Source organism: Dermacentor variabilis, chromosome 7 (genome assembly GCF_050947875.1).
Source record: "Dermacentor variabilis isolate Ectoservices chromosome 7, ASM5094787v1, whole genome shotgun sequence".
Taxonomy (NCBI): domain Eukaryota; kingdom Metazoa; phylum Arthropoda; class Arachnida; order Ixodida; family Ixodidae; genus Dermacentor; species Dermacentor variabilis.
The window spans coordinates 99,878,242-99,902,073 of NC_134574.1; the positions used below are offsets into that span (position 1 = coordinate 99,878,242).

General features: G+C 49.7%; 1 protein-coding gene across 2 annotated transcripts in view; it reads right to left on the reverse strand.

The window, feature by feature from the left end:
• Positions 1 to 6,001: 6,001 nt before the first annotated feature.
• Positions 6,002 to 23,832, reverse strand: part of LOC142586983 (uncharacterized) — a 47,421-nt gene continuing 29,590 nt past the window's right edge. The window contains exons 1-3 of one of the 2 annotated variants that reach the window (XM_075697853.1): positions 10,563 to 10,684; positions 8,077 to 8,143; positions 6,002 to 6,161 (exon numbers count right to left, since the gene is read on the reverse strand). In XM_075697853.1, the coding sequence (XP_075553968.1) occupies positions 6,075 to 6,161; positions 8,077 to 8,143; positions 10,563 to 10,573 (165 nt within the window). In that variant the 5' untranslated portion in view covers positions 10,574 to 10,684 and the 3' untranslated portion in view covers positions 6,002 to 6,074. Of the gene's footprint in view, positions 6,162 to 8,076; positions 8,144 to 10,562; positions 10,685 to 23,832 lie in introns of those variants that run through there. The other variant, XM_075697852.1, reaches the window with a different exon arrangement.

The window sequence follows — 23,832 nt, forward strand, 5'->3', positions numbered from 1 at the left end:
GCGAATTATCCAATGAGGATGACTTCTCGTGCAATTCCAATGAGGACGCAGCTTGTGGCATTGACTAGCGACATTTTGTAGCCGAGCTTATAGCAAATAAGTGTTTGTCATGTTCAAACTAGTATTTCTTGAAATATAAGGGATGACCTATATTCAAATTAAAATTGTTTTTCTTTTTCTCCTATATTCGTGTTCGACATGGTTTCGAGTAGATAAAATGGTTTGAAAAATCACAAATTACATACGTGCATTGAAGGTGGATGTAAGCAAATGAGCATACAAAGAGGACTTGCCTGTGCTGATGTCACCATGGGCGCCACCCACTGTGCCACTGTCATTCGTACTCAGGGCCGCAGTAGTGGAATAAAGTGCGTGAAGGCCTGTGGTTGTTCATTAAGTTGTGATCACAATGTCGGAGAAATTGGGATCTGGCTGAAACTAGGGGCGAGAAATGCTCCTCATGGGCTAGGTTGTTTTTACATGATGTACAAGTATAGTCGTTGCAGAGCAAGGCATGTCCAGGCCACATTTTCAGTATTGGAAGAAGATGGTACTGCAATTTTTGCTTTAATTTGTTGTGCTTGTAGACAGTAATATTCGAGAAAATGCCAGTTTGACCTTTTGTGTACACTGAGATTTCTTTAGTATGATGTAAGTGCTTGCTGCAAAGGAAGCAAATGTGTCTCATTCCAGGATTCAGTTTGAAGGAAGTTCAAAAGTAAGAACGCATTAAGCAGGGGAAAACGTCGATGCATCTGCATCCTTGTCTTTCCTTGCTTTGCGTTTTTTTTTGCCTTTCTCAAAATGAATTCTAACTTGTCCATTTGCAGTTTTCATTCCAAGTTTTATCTATGTCTTCATGAAGCATTTTGTTGTCTGACCACTGGGTAGTTCACATTGGTGCTTTCCTAGTAAAATATCACATCGCACTCTTTGACTATACATTTTGTGGGGAAATTAGCCAGTGAAATTCCACATCACTTGTTAGCATTGCTAGGCAAACGATTTTTGTCTCTGCCCCTGTAGCATTTTCTTGATATTGAATTTACTTTTGTTATGAGTGGTTTGATAGTTTCTGCCTGTGAAATGGTACTTTGCATGCTCCAAGAACCCGAGGTGGCCACGATTGGTTCATAACCCCCCTTTTCCCTTATGGTGTATTGTAACCAACTCTGCAGCTTCAGGAGTGTTTAACACCACAGTTTGCTTTCACCTGTTTTCACATCATCAGTGCACTCATGCTGAGCTGTGTGAATACATATTTGCATTTCTCAAAGGTTCTGCATGCCTTCAGAGCATTTGAGCTCTAGTGTGCTGGAGCACACTGTTCGGTCTGTTTTTGATCCTTTATTTTCTGTTTTGCCTACTGTTGTGCCACTTTTCAGTTTACTTGCATGTTGTGTTCAAATTATAGGTATGTCTCCTTTACTTTTTTATTGTTAAATGCCAAAGAAATGTTGCAGCTCCAACTGAAAAATAAAGGCATTAGAATGTTGTCAACACCTTGACTAAATCTGTTCTAAATTTCTCGTGATCACCTTATCTCCGTAACAAGCCTGCAAATTTCACCACTTGTCCAATTGCATTATGTGACGCTACTGGCGTGCCGACTTATTAATTCCTGATGAATGTGAGAATCAGCCAGCTATGTCCTGATAGCACAGACTGTGTGTACCATAAGAACGTTCATATAAAAGGAGCGGTGAAAATTCACCATTGCGATCAGATCAGGGAGTATGGTATATGGCTGCCAATCGAATGTCATGCCTTGAGAGTGATGTGATATAGTAAATCTGTGGATTGATTCCAAAGTGAGCATGTCCACATGGCAACTTTGGTTTCTCAATGAAAACTGTATCACTTTAAAATAGAGAAAACACTAAAATATAGTTAAACATCGATATAACAAACACAGATATAATGAAGTAAGTGCAAAATATGGTTAATCACGTGTTGTTTCAATAGTGCTATGCTATTACGAAATCGAAAATATGAGATACGACACAGCAGCAGTTATAGGAGAGCAAATGTTTGCACGTGCCTTAAGATATATATTCTGGTAACAAAAATGTAAAATACAGGTGCTGACTGCTTTTTCAGATGCCTTGTTTTTCGCACTTCTACGATTCCTGTGTGGCATCGCCATGTGTGCCCCAAGCGGCAATGTACAGGGTCCTGAATATTTGTCTGCTTATGTTCAAAAAAAGATTTTGCACTCAATGCTGCACTGTTCTTGCTCAAATTTTGCGGAACGATTGCATTTTGTTGTCTGTTTAGTATAACACTTGGCACGATTGGTCGCCTGTTTTTAAGACAAAAATGAGAAGCTGTTTTCGCCTATTGGAAAAATGGCGTCTGAAAAGCCGGCGCTGGCACAGACTTGTGTCGCCGCCTGCCGGCAGCAGCAGGAAGGAGCTGCTTCACAGACGAAACGGCATCTGGAAATCATACGAAACGGCATCTGGAAATCGGCCGCTTACGCGACAGCAACTCTTTCCTGCTGCTGCCAGCAGGCGTGGGCCGATCCCGAATATACTGCAATACCGGGCCGACCCGCGGCGGAGTTGCAGTTCGCCATTAGGGGTCCCACATACACATTCACGGAGTGGAAGGGCACTGAGTTTTCGAACTGTTTCTCAAAATTAAGCCGTTATTTGCCGGTTTATTCGATTGAAGTAAAACAAATAGAGGCTTTCAGCTGTTTTTACCATACGAAAATGCATGGGCCAATATTTATTCCGCTTAGGGTGCTGCACGTTCGAGTCTTCGGCATTTTACAGGTGCTTGTTGCTTGGCGAACAGCGCTTATGACCGATCTGTTTGGGGAAACTGGCGCAGCTGCTGGGCCAACTTTTAGGGAGAAATACACCTTTTAGACCGTATGGCCGCAGCAGGCAAGCGTCCGAAGTCTCACTCGTTATAGTATACTGTGGGGACACAGCGAAAATGTCATCATTCACCGGAGGAGGTGAATGATGACATTTTCGCTGTGTCCCCACAGTATACTATAACGAGTGAGACTTCGGACGCTTGCCTGTTGCGGCCATACGGTCTAAAAGGTGTATTTCTCCCTAAAAGTTGGCCCAGCAGCTGCGCCAGTTTCCCCAAACAGATCGGTCATAAGCGCTGTTCGCCAAGCAACAGTCCAACAACGTGGGAGCGGCCCGCGTCAACGTATGGTTGACCTTCAGGACCCAATAAAGTTCTCCATACCATATACCGGAGGAGGTCAAAAACCAAGCGAAGGCTTGTGGTGTCCTTTTTATGAGGTGGCTGTACGAGGAGGTATTTTATCGGCTGACGAAGTGAATGATTAGTTCTCAGCTTGTATAATTAAACCGCGGAGGTTCGAGAAGTCGCATGTATTTTCCTCTCGAAGGCAGCGCAAGCTACGCTCTTGTAGTGCCTCGAGTATACTTTGGGCATTGCAAGTGGCGCTGTAAAGAACTGCTTAATGCTTTTTATTCAGAGGCGTTGGCGAAATCCATCCATTCACTACACTGTGTACGTCGTCCTAACGCCATAAACGGCAGTCGATGGCTTCCGTTGCGGCAGCTAGTGGTGCGCCATATTGTCGATAAAGATTGCTGCAGCTAAGTCACTGTGAAACACTCCATCGCTAGTAATAGTTTCGCTCTCGATTTTAACCACGAAGTTTTTTTTTCTTTCAGGTGATTGCTCTTATGGTACGTTTGCGAAGCATGCACTATACGTGATGCGCAGTTGTTAACAGACGTGCAATATTTTTTCTGGGTGCCTGCTTCGGAGAACGGTGAAAGTAGTATCAAACTTTTTCATACAATATGCGCATCTATACGTCTTCCTTTTACGCATTATTACAGTGCCCACATGTGATTAGAGCAACTTGCCAGAGCAATTAAGCACTTTGATGAAAGCTTTGCAAGCAGTATCCTTCTTATATCATACCAAGATTGCTGTTCCGTGGGAAATATGCAATGTCTGCCGTAACTGTGTATTAATGGATTTCACGACATTCTATTCAAGCAAAATTTATGGACAGACACGGCGCACCTTTGCATTGCAAAAGCTATAGACGCCTTCAATAGTAGATAGCTTGCGATATCTAAGCTGAAAAAAAGGAGGACCCTCGTTCCCCAAATTGAATCCGTATTTCGCGTGCACATACTTTCTCTCATTTCTGCCATCATTGTTTATCTAATTATTCTCTGATGGATTTGCTATAATTGTTTATTTTATTATTTGTCTAATTATTTCTCTTTAGCCTACTTCAAGACATCCCAATTACGTACATTGTTAAATGACTATTTTATTTGACATCTCATTCACTAGGATTCGCTGCTGCATGTTGTTGCGTCTCCTTCATACTCTGCTTCATCTTCCGACTCGCACACCTCCACCTGCTCTTACCCTTCTTCCGATGAGGATTCTTCTCCGTCTGTCAACACCTTTCCTTGTGTGATCACGAGAAGGACCCGCTCCGTCTGTACTACTTCACAGCGATGAAGCATCGACTGCTCTTTCCAAGTGCCGATGCAGAACTGATTACGTGCCTCTCCGAGCGCCGAGTTATGTCGGCCGCTGAAGCCATCCGATGCGCGCCGCGGCACCTGTGAGAGTTAATTCGCACCGCGCCAGTTGTGCCGATGACATCATCCGCAGCACCGCTCGCCTCTTTTTATCTAGGTCATTCCTCTTCCACATTCATTCCACATTATAGGCCTTCGAGCCATCCCTCAATAAGTACATCTTGTCATCATCATCTAGGTCATCCATCATCCGCTGTTACAGCGGCGCCGCTGACCTCATTCTTGGCGCTGTGCCAACTTTTATCGTCGAGCTTCATACACCCGCATCGCGAATTTAAACTGCAGTTTAGGCGTGGCAGCAGCAAGCAGCCGAAACATGCTTCAGGAAGCACGGCTGGCGCAGCATACACGAAGCGAACGAGCGTGCTCGGGCAGCCGAGCGAGCGGCGTCCTGGCCGTGACGTCACTCGCGAGAGGGCGGCACTCCAACTTCTCGCCGCTTCTCGCCGCTGAGAGACATATTGAGGGATTGAGGCAAAGCCGCCGCATGACACACTTTTGGGATATTGAGTTCGCTTATGCTAAGCAGGGCTAGCGCGAGGCAATGGTGTCTGGAAGGCGGCTTCAGCGGTGCCCTCAACAAGCGATATATTAGTCGCAGCTAGAGTAGGTAAAATAACGGTACGGGCGGAACTAGCGCCAATAGAGTCGAAAATTAATTGCGTTGCACCGTAGACAGTACAATCTCCAGGATCGGCCCACCTTGTCAAAAGGGGGTCAACCACGTCGACGCTAAAGAAGACAAGGTTGACTCAATTGCGCATGAAAGATACGCGTAAATGAGCGAGAGCCTTTGTGATGCACTGCGACTGCATCCCCCAACCGTCACCCAGCGCCCACCGGTGGCGCGAAAAGCGCCGGCCGCCATGCGAAGCACTGTACCTGGTGGTTCAAATAATGCGACGACTCATTCTTGAATCTATCTCGCTACGCTTTCTTTCGTGTTCATTACAATTCCCTCATTCATCATCATCAGCCTATTTAAGTTCGGTGCAGGACCTCCAATCACCCCTGTCCTGCACCAACCGATTCCAACTTGCGCATGTAAATTTCCTAATTTCATCACCCCACCTGGTTTTCTGCCATCCTCGACTGCGCTTCGATCCCTTCCCTTGGCACCCATTCAGAGTCACAGAATTCAACACACTTCTCTCTCCCACTTACCCCCTCGCCCTTCCCGCGCGTTTTTCTTATGTTGAACAGTTACGCCGTTTCATTTGTTCCCCTGCCCCTGCATGATTCTTGCGTGAAATTATGGCGACATTCTTGGACCTAAGTTTTGAGGTCCTGTTTGTCCCGCGGCTAGAGTGTGTGTGTTTCCCTTCCAAATAGAAATGTGGGATGATGAGTGGTTTATGGTGCCCGCAGAGCACTCTTGCAGGTGTCTGCAATTGCGGCCACTAATTGTGAATGAAAAACTGACGCACTGTTCATTAAGGCAAGCAAGATTTATTGCTTCATCGGAACAAACGAAAGAAAAGTATTTTCCGTCTGGTACAGCAGTGTTTAACGTCTTCTATACAGTCGGTGCAAGGACTGACGGAGCAGTTGCTGGAGCTCGAGCATAAGCTGTTGGAGGTACTCGAGCATCATCTGCAACGGAACGCGCACAAAAAGCAGTGGTATAGTTATTTACAGCCTATACTGGCAGCGAAGACAAGCGGATGACGATGACAACGACGTCGATAATAATGATGATAATAACATTTACGGGTGTGCAAATACTCGAATATCACCGCAACGAACAGATTAGTGAAAGTTGGACTAATTCTATTCGCCAGTCGAATGTCTACACTATTCAATTTCTCGACCATTCGATATATTCTCCGTATAGAGATCCGCTGCAGTGACACATATCGCGTGCGCCTCGGAGCCGCTCGTGCGATCGACCTCGATCGTTTTTCAGCGGGGAAGGAGCACCGGGCGCAAAGCGTACGGGCCGCCCCGGCTGACGCGGTAGCGGACTTCAGTCCACGCTGCCATTACGCCTAACATGGCGCCACTTCGTCGGGCGTCGGCTGCTAAAGTTGCGGTTTGGTGCCGGTTTGGCGCCGGTTTGGCGCTTCTACTTGCCGTATCTTGAAAGCGATCTGCAGACGGCCTTTGTGCGTGCTGTGTTCTCGCTGCTCAGTTTGCGTTGAAGCGATGCACAGCACGAAGGTCACTTAGTTCGCTGCTGGTGCTGCGCTTGCTCACGCCAGCGTTTTGACAGCGAGTGTACGCGGTCATCGAGTGTGATGCGTTCGTGTTTGCCTGTGCGCGCTGACGCTATGCTTGCTAATTCTGTTAGTAAGCGAATGTTTCCGACTTTAGACGGCCGATAAAACTATGCTTACTTCGTGTAGCTGTCTACTAAATTGCTATCGCAATCGATGCTTCGCCTTTCGGGAGGAAGTGTTACATTTTTTTACACTATTATAACGATTATATGTCTTCACTTGACCAATTGTGCATTTATTTTGCAGATAAATCGTATCAACTGAGCCGAAGCATAGTCCCAACCGTATTTTTAAAATTTTGCCACAGCAAACTTTTTTCCTCTTTTTTGTTACGACCTTGACATGGCGACGGTGACGTCACCAATTCTCTCTCTTTTTTAAATGCTACCAACCATCTACTAGTACGCTATTATCACATATACCGATCAGCTGTTCTATCAAACATCGTTCCAGCGCACAAATGAACAAGGACGAGAAGAGAAAGACAACACCAACGTCAACTCGGTCAACACGGCGTTCGTGTTGTCTTTCTCTTCCCGTCCTTGTTCATTTGTGCGCTGGAACGATGTTTCATAATGCTAATCACAACCAACTAGCCCAGCTGTCCATACTTAGCTGTTCTATCACTGTTTACACTCCGCAATCCCAAAGCGGGCTTCTTTGCACGCACACCAGTAATGCAAAAACGTAAGCTTTCAAAGGGAGCACGGCGAGAACGGTTATCCTTACTTCGTAGAGCTGTCCACCAATTTGATGTCGCAATCAATGTGTTTCGCCTTTCGGCGAAAACTGCGACTTTCTTTTTCTCATTTTCCATTCCTTCCTTATTGACTCTAAAGCAGACAATCATCAACATTTACACTATTTTAATGATGATAAGTGTCTTCGACAATTATGCATTTATCTTGCATATAAATGTTGCCACACTTTTCGCGTTACGGACAACTTTTGCTGGGGTACTAGCCGAAGAATGCCAGCGCATTGATTATAATACGCGCCTAGGAACAATGTCGAGGGTCTTTCAAGAAACACACACACCAGACACACTCAGTGCTTTGGGAAATTCTTAAATGCAAGATGTGCTTCGTATGCACAGTAATGGATATATTTCAAAAACAGTGCTATATTCTTAAAATTTCTGCTAACCACGCGACTTCTCCATTACTCGGCTTAAATTTGACGATGGTAAACTGTTCCGCCGAAGTTATGAGAAAGATCAGATATATATATATATATATATATATATATATATATATATATATATAGAGGGAGAAAAAGAGCAATCTCACTCTTATATTTTCCAGCTCTTCCGCAATTTCATCGGAAACCGCCCTCCCTGTGGGCGCCTGGCTGCTCCTGAAAATACAAACGACAAAATTCTGCAGCCATGTCTATATGAAAACTGTCCACGCAAGTCACAGAGGTCAGAGAATAGGGAACGTCAGTTCACGAAGACGTGTGTGGCAACGATGCCGTTGCCTTCTGCACAGAAGATAGGATGCTGTAAGTTTGTTGAAATAGGGAAGGCTCACTGTCCCGTTTTAGGGAATCGCGTTTGCGGGAAAGGGAATAAACGGTGCCGCGGTCATGGGGCTAGAGTCCTGCGATCAAGCTCTCTCTCCCTGGTGAACTCCAGGTGGGAGTCGAGCACGGTCCGTCAATTGTGAGTAGCCAATCGGATTGAGCTGTGGCGCTCGTTGATCGTGGCTGCATCAACGCGCTTGGCTCACGCACCGCTGCGCGCGCTGGACATTCCCGGATGTGGTGTCGGGCCGCTAGGGGACATGGTGTTTGACAGTCGGGACATTCTTTGACTCATTCTGTATAGGTTTTGCAAAATAAACGGAACTCACTGAGTTTCGTTTTTTTTTTTTGCTTAGGAATCACTCGCACTCAGACTAACCAAAATTCTACTCAGCCGGACTCACTCGGACCCAGATTCACAGAAATTCTAATCAGCCGCACTCACTGTCCGTCTGAGTGAGTCGACTCATCATTGAGTTCGTCGACCTACATGATTCTCGGACGGTCACTTTCGGAGACTTCACTTTCAGTGCACGCTGATTGGTTACTTGAGCAGAACCTCTCGAATCATACAACGCACCGTGCACTAGTTAGTATACGTCACGTGATAGGGACGGTATCACCGAAAGTGATCGTCCGAGAATGCGTCCCTTGACTCGTCTTCGGTACGCTGAAAGACCCAAGCTCAGTTCAGCTACTGCCACGACGTACTATTGTACACCTAAAACGCTGGCCAGGTGTCTATACAATGTGTGGCTGTAAAAAAAAAAAAAATCAGGCCGGCACCATTGAGGTGCTAACATAGCTAAGAAATAGCCGGGCCTCCCGTTGGCGGGCTTCCACCACGTTCATTTGTTGTCGACGATGTTCGCTTTCTTCGCCAAATGCAACAAAATTTTGGACCGCGTATAAAAACCATAGCTTAATATAGTGACGACCCATAAAATGAGCCTTTGTACAAAATTTGGTGTTTGAGCTTCGAGAGAGAGAGCGTCACGAAACACTCGCAAAAAATAGCCTTTTTTGATAAAGCATAGAGAGAGAGAGACAAAGAGAGAAGTTCGCCATTACGGTTTGCCGGAAGTGACACATGACCTGGAGCGCGCAACTACTCGATATGACCTCCGAGAATACACTTGTGCTTGCTGTTGATAGCGCTTCAAATTGCACAATCTGGACTTCGCTGCTATCTGTCGGTCAAAGTGGTGACGGACAAAGCCCGTCTGCACAAAACCACGAATAAAACGATGTGCGACAACATCCGCCTGGTCGATCCTCCTCTCCCTATTAAAAGCGTGCCACCCACTAAAAAAAAGTAACTTTCTACGCCCGTGTTCACAGCAGATGAACACTACTGCTAACCAACCAGCGGACGTCGCCAGCGGACGAGTAAAACGTTATTATTATTAAGAAACTGACCAATGCTGCGCTTCTTCATTTTTCGGACCGACTTCATCCACTTATTGGGCAGGCAGTAGTGCGGACAAGCCCCAAAAGTGCAGCGCGAACATGCGCCGGGCGAGGCGGCATAACGTAGTCTTGGAAAGTTTCAAGCACGATTCAGCGTCTGAATCGCACAGCCTTCAGCCTGGGTGTTCGTTCTCTATATGCTAAGGTAGGCAAGTCCTTAACCAATCATTCGGCGCACATAAAGAAAAAAAAAAACTACGTGGATAAAACAATCGAGGCTACGCAAAGTTCCGGCGTTCGTACGCATTTCCAAGTATCGAATTTGCTTTTAGTTAACGATCGAAGTTGCTTACAAACACACGTGATACCCAGGACTCGCGGACACGTGTACTGCATGAATAAACCACACCCACAATATCCGTGATATTCCCGCATTTCAAGCACTTATCGAAAACTCTCGACCATCGTAAATTGGCAGACGTACGCCGCAGCAGACGGCACAATTAGGTGTGCGACCTAAAACTCTACAACAGACGGCGTCTGGATACAAATGGTCTGTCATTGCGGCACTGTTACTTCTCCGTGCGAGCGTTGATGTTAACGGAAAATGCGCGATACATTTTCGAAACGTCCATAACACGTTCTCAACGCACATTGTAGCTAGCCGTGATTTCAACCAGCTGCTTGCTGGTTGGTGACGGAGCGTGTGCCTTGAGTGAGTGAAATGAGAGTCCACTAGAATGGCCATATTGCTTTATCGAAACATATACTCTTTCGTTGCTTTCGGCGCTGCGAAATTCACTTACAACTTAGTACTTCACTTAGAAAGAAGAATGCTTACCATTCCGCCATGGTGCTAAAGCGCCGAGAGACGTGCTTCTCACCACCCAATTACACTCAATCCCAACCGGCCTCTGATTCGACAACCTTTGGAACACAACATGGGTCGTGGCGCCTCTAGCGGCGTCGCTGCGCAGTAGACGTGGCGGTACATTGCCTCCGAGGTCCGCGCGCGCCGCTCGACTTCGAAGGCCATGCAAGCATGAACTGCGTGAAAAATGGTGGTTAGAGTGTACTCGGTGGTACTTCTCGGAAAACTCAGAGACCCGTTGGACTACGGTGAGACAGGAATTACTTTGCTCTAGGCTACGTTGGATTGTGATCTGTAAATATGCGCATTTCTTGTTAACTGCTCGTTCTTCAACCGCAGTACAGTTGTTTTGCAACGCAGAGTGATCGCACAGTCCTGCGTTTGCTAAGACGATTTTGTCGTGCAGTTAAGGACCTTGCGCATAAGCATAGGTATAGCGGCATGGACGAATTTTGGCACGTAGGGCCTAAGGACAAACCGAAGGCTCTAGTAAACAATGAAGTGTTTTTTTTTTTTTCGATTAGTCGATGCGGAATAGTGGGCCGCGTAGCGAAAGAAAGAAGGGTGAGAGAAAAGAAAAATGATGGCTATATCAGCTGCTTTAGAGAGTGCCAGTGGTGCCAGTTCAATTTTATGCGCAATGTGTTATACCCATAGAGCGTAGGTTAGGGCGTGTTGGTATTCCATAACTGAGGTCCTTTAGCGCACGAGAAGGGACGAAAGACAGTGGCAAGACGCGGACACAGCACTACACCTATAGAGCTTTTCGTCCTGTCTTATGGTTGAAGGTTAGAAACCGGGGAAACTATGACAGGAAGAGAGAAAGAAAAAAGAAAAGGAAAAAGGAACGTGCACTCAGTTAATGCATTTATTGCTGCTTCTCCTGTTGCGTTACCTCTTATACGTGTCGGCGAAATTAAAGTAACCTGCTTTCAAAGGCTTCATCTGATTACAGGAGAAGGGAGGAAGGGGGGGGGATGGGGGTCTAAGCACAAAAACACGGGGTCATTTATAATAAATTTAATAATAATAATTCTGATTCTCATCCGTAGCCGTGCTTCACAAGGGTTCGTAACAGATAAAGAAGTACTGCCTCTGCGATGGAGCGAGGAAGAAACGGAAGAGGAAACGCCCTATGTAGTTGTGCGCACGCTCTGAGCGATAATCGCTGATCACTGAGGACAGTCGATTTCGGAAGTTGTAACAACGGCGGCAACAGGCGCCAGAGAGGGCCAAGAAAGGAGACAGGGACGATAATTTTCCTCGCCCCTTGTGCTCTGTGGCGCCATTTGCTGCTACAATGAAACAACTAGCCCAACAACAATTGTAACAATTGTCTTGCCTTGTGAGAGTGCGACGCATGAGGTTATTGACCAATAATTGTACGCCTAGGCTCAAGAGTCCAGGTGGTTTAACAGAAGCTACATTTTCATGTACCCGATGTTTGGCCAAGTCGGCTGCCGAAAGCCACTCGTCGGATTCACACATTAAATGCTGTGCTCAGGTCGGACCCAGGCAGCGTCGAGGCGATTTAGGTCAAACCGCTTGCAAGTGGTGGATTAACTCACGCACCCTACACGGAGATATGCTTGCGAACGAGGTAGAGTCGGCATTGGACCAGCTCGACTTCTGATTCGACCAGCTCGGGTTGAGTACATACACGATGCTCTAGCTGGAAGAATGTCGCACTCGATGCCATAACGAGCACAAAAACACAACACGCGTTCAACTGTCTCTTCACCGGTTCACGAGCCACACATCTGTGCCTAAGCCATTCTAAGGATGATGGAGTGTAAGCTTCCGTAAAAGTCATTTCTAGCAAGATGCGGCACTGTGAAGACTCATTGCTGCGAGAAAGTTGCGATGGTATTGACATCTTCACCGAAAGGTGGATTCTGTGGGACTTGGGCTATTCCAGAAAGCTTCCTGCAAACAAATGAAGACTCCTAGCAGCGTCAATTTTTGGCAAAGGTGTCCTAAATCTCCGGGTTCCTTTGTGGGCTTACCGGAAGGCATCACCACCAAGGGTGCTACCGACAATGCCACAGTGCGCCTTGTCCTGTGGTTATCCCTCTTCGTTTTCCGTCTTTCGAGCTCTAAAACAACAGCCAAGATTCAAGTAATCTAGCTAGCCCCGTTGACCATTCTGGTACACAGTGAATCTGCAGTCATGAGAATATGACGCAATGTACATTACAGAAGTCATAGTTGCCTTAAGCTCCGTTTTTATACGAAGCTCCTTGTGTATAAGGGGCTTCTTAATCGGAGGTGCAGGAAGGGCTTGAGCACCATCCCCCTCCCCGCCTTCATCATCCGTTATTCTTCAGCAGGGCAAACCAAACATCCACGCCAACTGCGGGATCGTCCAGGGGTTTCAAAAGTGAGAGTGGGCAGGGCTTCCGTGCTCCAGGTCCTCGGAAACAGGGGTGACGGGGGAGTGGGGGGCCTTCAGCCCGGCCTTCGAGCCTCCGCAAATGTTTTGAGCTCTCCCATTTCAAGAACGCTTCCGAAGCATTCTGCCTTTTGTCTTTCCTTGTAAAACTAAGCGCAAGACAACTATGAACGTGCACGGCCTTGCATCGCACAGGAGCTTGACCAAAAAAGTGACAGACGGCTTGACTGCGCCAACCACAAAATATCGTGCGAAAGCATGTTATTTTTCTCTGCGATGCTGGTAAGCAACATCCGCACCTAGTCGGGCTTGTCGCGAAAATCCATGGGTGTGACCGAAATATGGTACCAAAAATGGCCGACGGCGCAAAGAGTAAAAACAAGTAAAAAATTCACAAATGATTACAATACTCACGGATGCGAAATTTGAGCGCAGCTGTATATGTGTTTTTATTTTACGATATATTGGCTGGTGCGGACTATCTGTCTCGTGCGGCGCATTGCAAATGGAGCGAAGTGGGGTGCGACTGCCTCGCTAACCGGTAGATCGCGAGAGGTAGCACGGGGGTGCCGCGTGGGCTCAATTCATAGCAGTCGCCGCAGACAGACCTCAGCTCATGCAGCGCTTTGTTTCCAATTATGGTATCGGTGAACGCGCTCGCCGCATGCCATCGGTGAACAGACGATGGCGCGCTTCTCTGGCGCCATCTCGTAGTGGTCGTCACCGCAGAGCTCGTCTTGCACTACACTACACTTTCCTTCTCACGCTTTCGCCATACCCTCCTCCTCCGCTTTCCGCCTCGTGGTTCCGCTGCGCGTTCATTCTCCGATTTCCTCCTCGCACACTCTTCGATATATCTTCGCTCTTTCATCTCTCCGCTGAGCGGAATTGAGCGTTGCTCGGAGTTGATGTGGGCGGTTGGCAAGTGCTCATGTTCGTGCATATCAACTTCCGAGATGAGTTTGGATTCATATTGCGCATGACTAAATAATAATAATAGGAATGCAGGCGTAAGCGCTGCGGCAATCGCGTTACGGTGGCGTGCATTCGTTCAGAGGCACATCGCACGGTGACCGGTTTCGTCAGCGTAGCCGCACGAAAGCCCGCCATCAGATTTCGACAAGCTGCATTTGAACGTCGCGCCAGGGTCGTTGCTGGCGTCGGTGTCCTGCCCGGGAAGCGTCCAGTCGCACGAAACGAAAATTATCACACCGACTGACAAATGCACGAAACCATTTCAGCTGGCTTCATGCAGCGCCTCTCTACGTCCCGCGGCGCGGAGCCCCGACGCCGTTCAGTTTGTTTCTCGTGGAGCCCGCTAAAGTCGCGCCACAGCGCAGTGCGAAACGGCGGATTCAGCAAACAACTTCTCAGCTGCGGCATGGGTGGAGGCAAGCTGTGTTGTTCGGTAGCACAGGAAAAAATTCGGGACAACCCGTCTCATGATGACTGTCAACGGTAATGCGCTTAGCATTGAAGCCATAGAGCGACACGACGTGTCGCCACCGTCGAAATGAGGTATGCGTGAGGCGTGTACTGCAGCGGGACTCCTCCTCCCTCGGGCTTCCTTACGAACACTCTGTGACACCTAGCGGCGCCGCCGCGAAGCATGCGCGTGGCCTCCGAAATGCGCGGCGCGCCGTTGCATGCGCCGAGGAATGCATCGTGCGGCAGCCGGGTGAGACTGCAAGACGTATCCACTTGAAAAGAATTGTTTGGATGACACCATCTACGAGATACGCGCTGTCCAACTTGCCGTAACGATGCACTGTCGTCCCACTTCCACTCTGAACAAGGTGTCGTTTTATGCATTAAATGAAGCACAAAAGCAACTGGTGCGTCGATGCATTTCTCCGCAGAGTTCGGGAATTATCTCGATACTGGTGTCGTCCTGAGAATTCGTTCCAAGTGAATCCGCCTTGCGAACTTCCCGGCTAGAATTTGTAAATTGCAATATGTGTCGTAAGGTAAATAGGTAAAAACTGAATTAGTGAATATTTGTCAGTCTATCTTGCATTTCAAATTTTTGTGCTAGTAAATTGGATTGGAGAAACTTTAATAAAAGTCCTGCAGGACTCACGTCAGCGCGCAGTGCGCGTCTCCCACGCAGGCACCGACAGGGAGTACCTGGCGGCCGCTGCGCGAGCCTGCTGGATGGCCCACTGCTGGTCTTGTAGGAGCGGGCCTCGTATGGCCTTCTCCCACTTGTCGGAGGTAGAATCGGGCGGAGCGTTTCTGCACTCCCAGAGCACGCGTGCGAGTGTCGCCATGACCCCGCACGAGGGGCACGCATCGTCGGGGTAAATGTCCGGGTAGATGATGTCTAAGGTGGCGAGGTTTGAGAGAGAGAAAGAGAGAGAGATAGATAGATAGAAAGATAGATAGAGAGGGCTCTTTATTAGAAAAACAGAATTTTGCCGGCGCATATTTAACCGCTGGCATGCTACTCTGTATAGGGATGGGGAATGGGATTAAAAGATTCGAGAAAAGAGTGGGAGAAAAAGAGGATAAAAGTAAATATGAAATTTACATACGTCGCCGGCGCGTATATAACCGCTGCAACAAGGCGCTAACGCTACGCTTGTTGCAGACACAGGTGTGGATAAGTGTTTGTCTGCAACAAGCGCAGCGTTAGCTCCTGCGGCCTGTTCAGTATAGGGTGCGGGGGCGGGAAGAGACGTCGTACCAAGTAAAAGTGCTTCTTGATTTCATTATGCGCTACTGGGGCGTCCCTGTTCGCCTCCAACTCATCGAGACGCAGTTGCCCGGGGATGGCGGTGCGGTCGGTAAGCGCGCGCGCAGCGTCGTGGTCTGTCTCGTTGAGGTTGGGCGGGGCGCCCGGGATTCGACCCAGGTGGGCGGGAAACCAGAAGACGGTGTGGTGTTTGAGGGTGCTCGGATCAGCGCCGCGGAGGACGCGCAACGCCTGATCGGAGACGACTCCTCTCTCGAACGCTTTGATGGCCGGTCTCGAGTCGCTGAATATTGTCGTTCGCTTATCGTCGAGCATTGCCAGGGCTATGGCTACTTGCTCCGCCACCTCGGGGTCACGTGTGCGTACCGTGGCGGCGTTTAAAGTCCGTTGCGAGGACGAGACCACTACCGCGGCGAAGGCTCGGTTGCATCGGTAGGCAGCGGCATCCACGAAAGCGACGTCGTCCGCTTTCTTGTTTATGCGCTTGAGGAATGCGGTGGCCCGGGCTATATAGGCGCCTGCCTCGATTGCATTCCGGATGCACGTTTCGCGGAATGGGTGCGATCGTGATCAGGTGGCGGAGCTCGCGGGGAACCGGCGTAAACTCCGGTGGATCCTGGGTGTTCGGTGGGAAGTAGCCGAGCTCGCGCAAGATGTGACGGCCGGTCTTGGTCATCGTCAGTCGTATCATCTGCGCTCTCTCCTGAGCCTCAGCGATCTCGTCGAGCGTATTGTGCACTCCAAGCTCGAGGAGTCGATACGTCGGCGTGGTGATCGGGAGCCCAAGAGCCCGCTTCACTACCTTTCGGATGAGTGTATTGAGCTTGTCACGCTCCGACTGTTTCCACTTGTGCATTGCTGCGACGTATGTAAAGTGACATAGGACGAACGCGTGTACGAGACGCAACAGATTGTCTTCTTTGAGGCCGTGGTGATGGTTGGCCACTCTGCGTATGAGTCGTATTGCGTTGTCCTTCTTTGTCGTCAGCTAGTGGACCGTTTGGATGTTTGATCCGCCCGCCTCGATAATCATTCCCAGTACTCGGATGGAGTCGACCCTGCGTATAGGGCGACCGTCTCGGGTGCGGACGGATGTTGCGCTCGGTCGGTGGTTTCCATCCCTTAGGCCTTTTGCCTTGTCGTTTTGGGCAGTGCAACAACAGCTCCGATTTGGCCGAGGAGCACTTGAGGCCCGTGTGGTCGAGGTAGGACTCGGCGGTTTCGACTGCCTCCTGCAGAGCGGATTCGATAAAGATGTCTGATCCCGCGGATCACGAGATGGTGATGTCGTCCGCGTATACCGTATGGTTGAGGCCTTGTATCTTCGAGAGGCGTTCGGAGAGCCTGATCATCACCAGGTTGAACAGCATCGGCGAGAGGACGGAGCCCTGGGGGTTGCCACGCTGTCCGAGCTCGACTTCTTTCAACGGGAGGTCTCCGGCACGGAGCACGGCCTTGCGACGGGTTAGGAAGGAGCGGACGAACTCATAGAACCGGCGCCCGAGCCCTAGGTCCGCGATCGCCTTAAGTAATGCCGAGTGCTCGATGTTGTCGAACGCCTTCTCCAGGTCGAGGCCGAGTATGGCGCGGGTGCCCAAAGTGGCCCCGGCGTCTATGATCTGGTGTTTCAGGAGAAGCATCGTATCCTGCGTCGAGAGCCCGGGTCGGAAGCCGATCATGTGCTGTGTGAAACAGTCCTCGTCTTCGAGATAGCGGCGGACTCTGTTGAGTACGACATGCTCGGCCACTTTACCCACGCACGACGTGAGCGAGATGGGGCGAAGGTTATCGACGCCAGGTGCCTTGCCTGGTTTCGGAATGAGGATCGTCTGGGCGACTTTCCAGGCGTCAGGTAGCCCGCCCCGCCCCCACACGTCATTGATGGCGCCCGTGAGGTACACGACCGAGGGGTCGTCTAAATTTTGCAGGAGCTTGTTGCTTATGCTATCAGGGCCCGCGGCGGAACGGCCGTTTAGTTCGTGGAGAGCCCGGCGTACCTCTTCGACCGAAAATTCGGCGTCGAGGAGGGTGTTGTCGGTACCTGTGTAATCGGGATGTAGGGTTGGCGGGCCTGTGGGTATCGGTAGGTACTTATGCACAAGGGACTTGACGACGTCATCCGGTGAAGCAGTGCCTTTGGCCTGGTGAAGGACTTTGGTAAGCGAGTGGCGCTGGTTCGTGTGGGTGTTGGTGTCGTCGAGCAGGTGTTTGAGGAGGTTTCACGTCTTCCCGTTGCGGACCTGCCCGTCAACCGAGTTACACACCTTGTCCCATTGCTGTTTGGATAGGGTGCTGCAGTGTTCCATTATGGTGTTGTTCAGTTCTGCAATGCGTTTGCGGAGCCTGCGGTTGAGACGCTGGCTCTTCCATCGTGTCAGTAGAGACTGTTTGGCCTCGAGCAAGTGGGCGAGGCGGCTGTCCATCTTCTCGGGTGGCATATCCGTGCTGAATGTTTTCGTGGCCTTACCGACGTCGGCCTTGAGCTGAGCCGTCCACGTCTCGAGGTTCGGGGCAGTGTCGGGAGGGAGTAGTGAGGCGCGAGTCTTGCGAAAGAGGTCCCAGTCGACCCACGTGTACGATTTGGGCTTCCTGACGACGCTGTATAAGTGCACGGCGAGTATGAGATGGTCGCTGCCAAGATCCTCCGCAAGATTGGACCAGTGGGCATCGGCTGTGTTCTTCACGAAACAGAGATCCGGGGTGGTGTCTCGGTGCGTGGACGTGCCGATGAGGGTAGGGAACGTCTTGTCTGTGCTTGTAAAGTTCCACCTCTTCCAGTAGACCAGCTCATGGATTGAAATTATGGTATCTGCCACAAGCAATCTTTAAAAAAATTTGAATGTGTTCGAAGAAACACCCGGTATATATATATATATATATATATATATATATATATATATATATATATACATAAGTTCAGCAATTGACGAATAGAACTTGAGTGAGTGAGTGAATAAACTTTTATTTGGTCCAGCAAAACGCGATAAAACGCGCACCCGGCTAATCCCACGACGGGACTATCTAGTCCACGACAGATCTACGACAGACACGACAGATCTAGTCTGCCGGCCCGATCGCGGACGCGCTGGACGGCCAGGATTTGGTCCTCAAAGACGGGACTTCGCAGGAGCGCGTCCCACTCTTCCTTGGTGAACTTCGGGTTCAGCGACCCGCACACTCCCAGAGCATATGAGGCAAAGTAGCAACCTCACCACAGGCCACGCAAGAACAATTCGGATAAATCTCGGGATATGTGCTATTAAAGGACGCCGGATTTGGGTAGGAGTTCGTTTGCAGGAGTCTGAGTGTGACCGCCTGCGGCCTGCTTAGCTTGGAGTGAGGCGGTGGGAAAACCCTTCCCTCTAAGTAAAAGAATAGTGATTTCGTTGTGCGTGATTTCATTGTTCGTTGTTCCCGTCTCTATGTCCGGGAAGAGAGTCGCCCGATCCCAGGGCAGCGCGGTCGGTAAAGCCACGCGCAGCCTCGTGGGCAGACTCGTTGAAGTTCAGAGGAAACCCCCCCCCCCCCCCCCTCCCCAATCGCCCCGACGTGTGCAGGGAACCAAAGGATCGAGTGTATGGAGGGGTTGCTGTGTTTGGCGCCTTTCAGGATTTGAACTACCTGCCGTGCTACCCGGCCTTTCTGAAATGCCCTGACGGCGGCTTTAGAATCGTTATACACCCTGTCTCTCCGACCGTCTTGCATGGCGAGTGCAATGGCCACTTGCTCAGCCACCTCTGGGTTCGTCGTCCGGATGGAAGCACAGTTGCCCGGTCTTGATAAAGAAAAAAGCCTTTTCTTGGCCGCTCCTGGAACATGCGGCAGCCCAATTTGAAACGCTGCTTTCTGCACCTACGGGTAGGCGGAGACACAAGTTTACGGTTGTGCCGTCGCGGCAGCAGCTCGCATCCCAATGAGCGAAGGCGAATTTGCACTTTTTCTTAAAAACTAGGCTATTACCTATGGCAAGCGTTACACTGAACGACGTAGACTCCAAAACACGATCCTTCTTCAAAATTTCAGCAAGGCCATTGACGCGGTAAACGCAAAAATATTTTTTTCTATCGCCTTAAGCGAAATATGCAGGGCCCTGCACATTATCAAAAGGGACAACGGCCATGCAGAATAAGAACCTGACGATGCCTGAAAGTGCACATGCCTAATGCAAGTGCGGGGCTCGACGACTACAACGCGATATGGATGATGGTGATGATGATCAGGATGTTTTATTGAATAGAGCATTGCTTGCAAGTAATAAAGGCTTAACGTCCATAAGGGGGCGCCATGCTGCACTGTCAGAAACTCAAACTTCAGGCTTGTGTCCGCAGTAGGTTAAACTTCTTGACATTACGCGCTGGAGGCAGACCAAACATTAAAGACCTGCTTTGGAAATATCCCGCCACTCAAGATGCTAGTGATAGATTTCCCGGAGCATGTGATTCCACTAGCTACGAGGAGTAGATCTGGCCCCACTCAACCTCCCTCTGGAAACGCAGAAACGTGGTCCGATATCATCATCATCATCATATTTTACAATATATACAAAATTCTGGAGACTGCCCTGTCAAGAAGGCTCTGCAAAACCGCTTGAGGCAAAGGTCCCACATGGCAGGTGACAAACGCAGCAATACACACAAGCCTGGGGCCTGACCGCCTAAGCAGGCCCCAGGCGGTCACACTAAGACTTCTGCATACGAACTCCTACCCAAACCCGGCGTCCCTTAATAGCATATATCCCGATATTTATCCGAATTGTTCTTGCGTGGCCTGTGTTGCTACGTTGCCTCACATGCTCTGGGAGTGCGGGTCGCTGGGCCCGAAGTTCACCAAGGAAGAGTGAGACGCGCTCCTGAGAAGTCCTGTCTTTGAGGACCAAATCCTGGCCGTCCAGCGCGCCCGCGATCGGGCCGGCAGGCTAGATCTGTCAGTCCCGTCGTGGGATTAGCCGGGTGCGCGTTTTATCGGGCTTTGCTGGACCAAGTAAATGTTTACTCACTCACTCACTCACTCACTCACTCACTCACTCACTCACTCACTCACTCACTCACTCACTCACTCACTCACTCACTCACTCACTCACTCACTCACTCACTCACTCACTCACTCACTCACTCACTCACTCACTCACTCACTCACTCACTCACTCACTCACACAAGCTAGCATAAAAGCTAGCCCCCGCAGAAGTACATTACAAACACACACACGGTAATTAACCATGGAGACCGGCCCCCATGAACTCTCCTGACTGGACCTGAGTAGCTTTAGGGCGCCCATAGCTCAGCAATCCCGCTCAACACCTCCCTGTCCAGGCGACAGGGCCATTTTCCCACACAATATTTATATTTGGTTTTGGTCGCACTAGATTATGTGCAAGTAATTGCAGCAACTTTAGCAGTGGCCGAATAAAACATGATGATTAAACCATTAATGTGGTGAACAGACAAGAACGGCCAGAGTGACGCAGATGAGCATACAGGCTGCGAGGAACACCTGTCATCGCCGAACGACAAAAACAACAGTGCATACAAGTGTGTTCGCGGTAAGCGCTGCTTCTTGCTGTCGCGTCGAATGTTGTTTCTGGCCACAGTAACAACAAGCCAATGAATCTTGTAGCAAAGGGCACAAAACACATTAGCTGAGCCGTTTCTAAAGCATATTTGGTGATGGCATGCGTGTATGGACAAATCAAGCAGTGAGATCACTGACAGAGTGCATCCACAATGGCGTCTTCCAGATGACGCCGTTAATAGCAGAAATGTGTTGTTTTCAACCAATGCCGCTAAGCTCCGATGTTTCGCTTTTCACAAACGGGAAAATTGCTTTCTCGCATCCACGTTATCGGCATTCATGCAAATCTCAGGTCGAGCTACGGCGGAGAAAACTACACAAGTGCGAATGTTGTTACCGAATTCCGTGGTTGAAGTGCAGATTTCTGGAAGCTCACTTATTGTAGAAACTGGATTTTTGTTACGCCATTACCAGTCAACAGCATTGTACGCAGCGAAGAACGAAATAGATGGGGGAGTAAACATGAAAGTAGTGTTCCAATGGATTCAGTCCAGTTCTCTGCGCTCCACACATTCTCTCCAAGAACTCCAAGGATTCTCTGATTTTCAGCGCATCTATGCACACAGCGCAACTCCAAGCCATCATAGAAAGCTAAACACACAGAGGAGGAAACCATGATGGTAATCTTAAATTGTGAAAAAAGTTTCACTCAAACACACCAAACTAGATGATTTTCACCCGCAGAAGAGAGCCACTGGTAATGTTCGACACTGTGGCAATTCATCGCCTTACGTCAAGAAAAGAAATCGCACTTCTTATCGGGGTTCATTTTAGATCCCGCGGGACAGTGAAAAGCTTTTGCAAACGGTCTGGAATTTCTTGCCACCTTGTTACAGTCGAAATTTTGGGCGCTCTCCTTACCGGTGATCTCGCACGAAATGTAGCATAGCGTCATGAAGAACGCCTTGTCTTCCGAGAGGTCAACGCGCAGTCCCAGGGGCTCGCTACCGTCTCGGACGTGGGACTGCTTCATGGCGGTGTAGGCAATGTCAACAGCAGGCACTTCGGGGAAGAGGCTGTGCTCTATATCGCCGTCCATGCATCGCTCCCTGTCGTAATATTCGAAAAGGCTCGCATTGGACAGGATGCCGCCGACCTCAGTTCCGTTGGGCGTCCACCTGACGCCTTCTCTGTCGAAGGCACGAACCAAGTGAGTCGCCATGAGGAACAGCAGACCGCCGTACAGCATAGCCTTTGCTCCGTTCGAATAGTATAGGGGTGGCGCGATGGCGGCAGTTGCTATTTCCACGGTGTTCGAAACGTAATCGTAGACAACGTAGCCAGGCAGACTGTTCCAAGGCAGCCTTATCACTTCCTCGTATCCACCATTCGTGAGTATTGCGGTCGAAGCCATTCTCGTGGCCACCCATAGATACGCGAAACTCGTAGTGTTCACGGGGAACCCACGGTACAGCTTTCCCAACAGTTCAGCGTTCACAAGAGCGTCGGGCGGCCACAGTGACTTCTTCGCAGCTAATATCTTCTCGGTCAATCGCGCCTTACTCTCATCGTCAATCCAGTCTGAAGCGCTGACCCTTCCCGCGGCCGCCGAAACTACGTCGTCAAAACCGTCGTTGACGATCTTGACGTCCCGCGCCGTGAACCGATAGACAAAGTCGAGCGCAACGACAAGCACCTTGAACGTGTCTTCCACGTGGTGGCCGCAGAACACGGGCAAATACACCGCGGCCTTGTGCTTGCTGCCATAGTGGTCAACAAGCATGTCGTAATCTGCCACGGGAGCGTAGTACTGCACGAAAAGCCACGTCAGGTGCATGTTAAGCTGCGCTTCGTCGTACTTCTCGAGAAATCCGCTTACTGCCAGCAGAAGGCGGTCGTCGCTGACGACGATTTCGTCTTCGAAGCTGAGCTGCCGTTTCAGAGGGATGGATTTCTGGAAGCTTCGAAGCCATTCAAAAGCCGAGGCTTTGGGAACGTGGGTCGACACTTCGCCGAAGGAGAACACCTTCGGCTTTGGCGACGCGGAATTGACCAATGAGTTCAACGTTCCGAGTATGTGCTCCTCCATTTCACGGACCTCTTCTACGGCAGTCAGGTTCATGGCGGGTCTCGTACTGTTGTCTGGATACATGTGGAAGAGAAAGCGTTCCCAATACGTGGTGTAGACCCGACTAGCGACCCAGTGGTGGCGAAGCCATATGGGAGCCATATTGCTCGGCCGGATCTGGATGCGCCGCCTTGGTTCCGCGCTTGGAGAAGTATGATCCGGCACATCCAGCACACTCACTGTCATCCAAAACGGGGCATGCCACAAATAGGCAAGCTTGATGACAAATTGGAGCGGTGGTTGAAATGATCGTGGCGGTTCGGGCCAATTCATTCCTTGGCCCCTGAGAAAGTCCAGGAAACGTGGCGAATCGGGCGCGTCGGACGGGTACTTGTCCCGGCACCAGCTGTACATGGCGAGCGCCTTTCTCCCGATGGGGAGCTTGAGCGAGCCACCGCTTAGCACGTCCCTGAGTTGCTGGTACCAGGAGAGCCGCAGTCCGTCCATGACCGTTTTGAAGTTGTCACTGCGATCGGAGGTGGAAGCCACCGCCGAGCAGACGTACGCTTGAAAGTC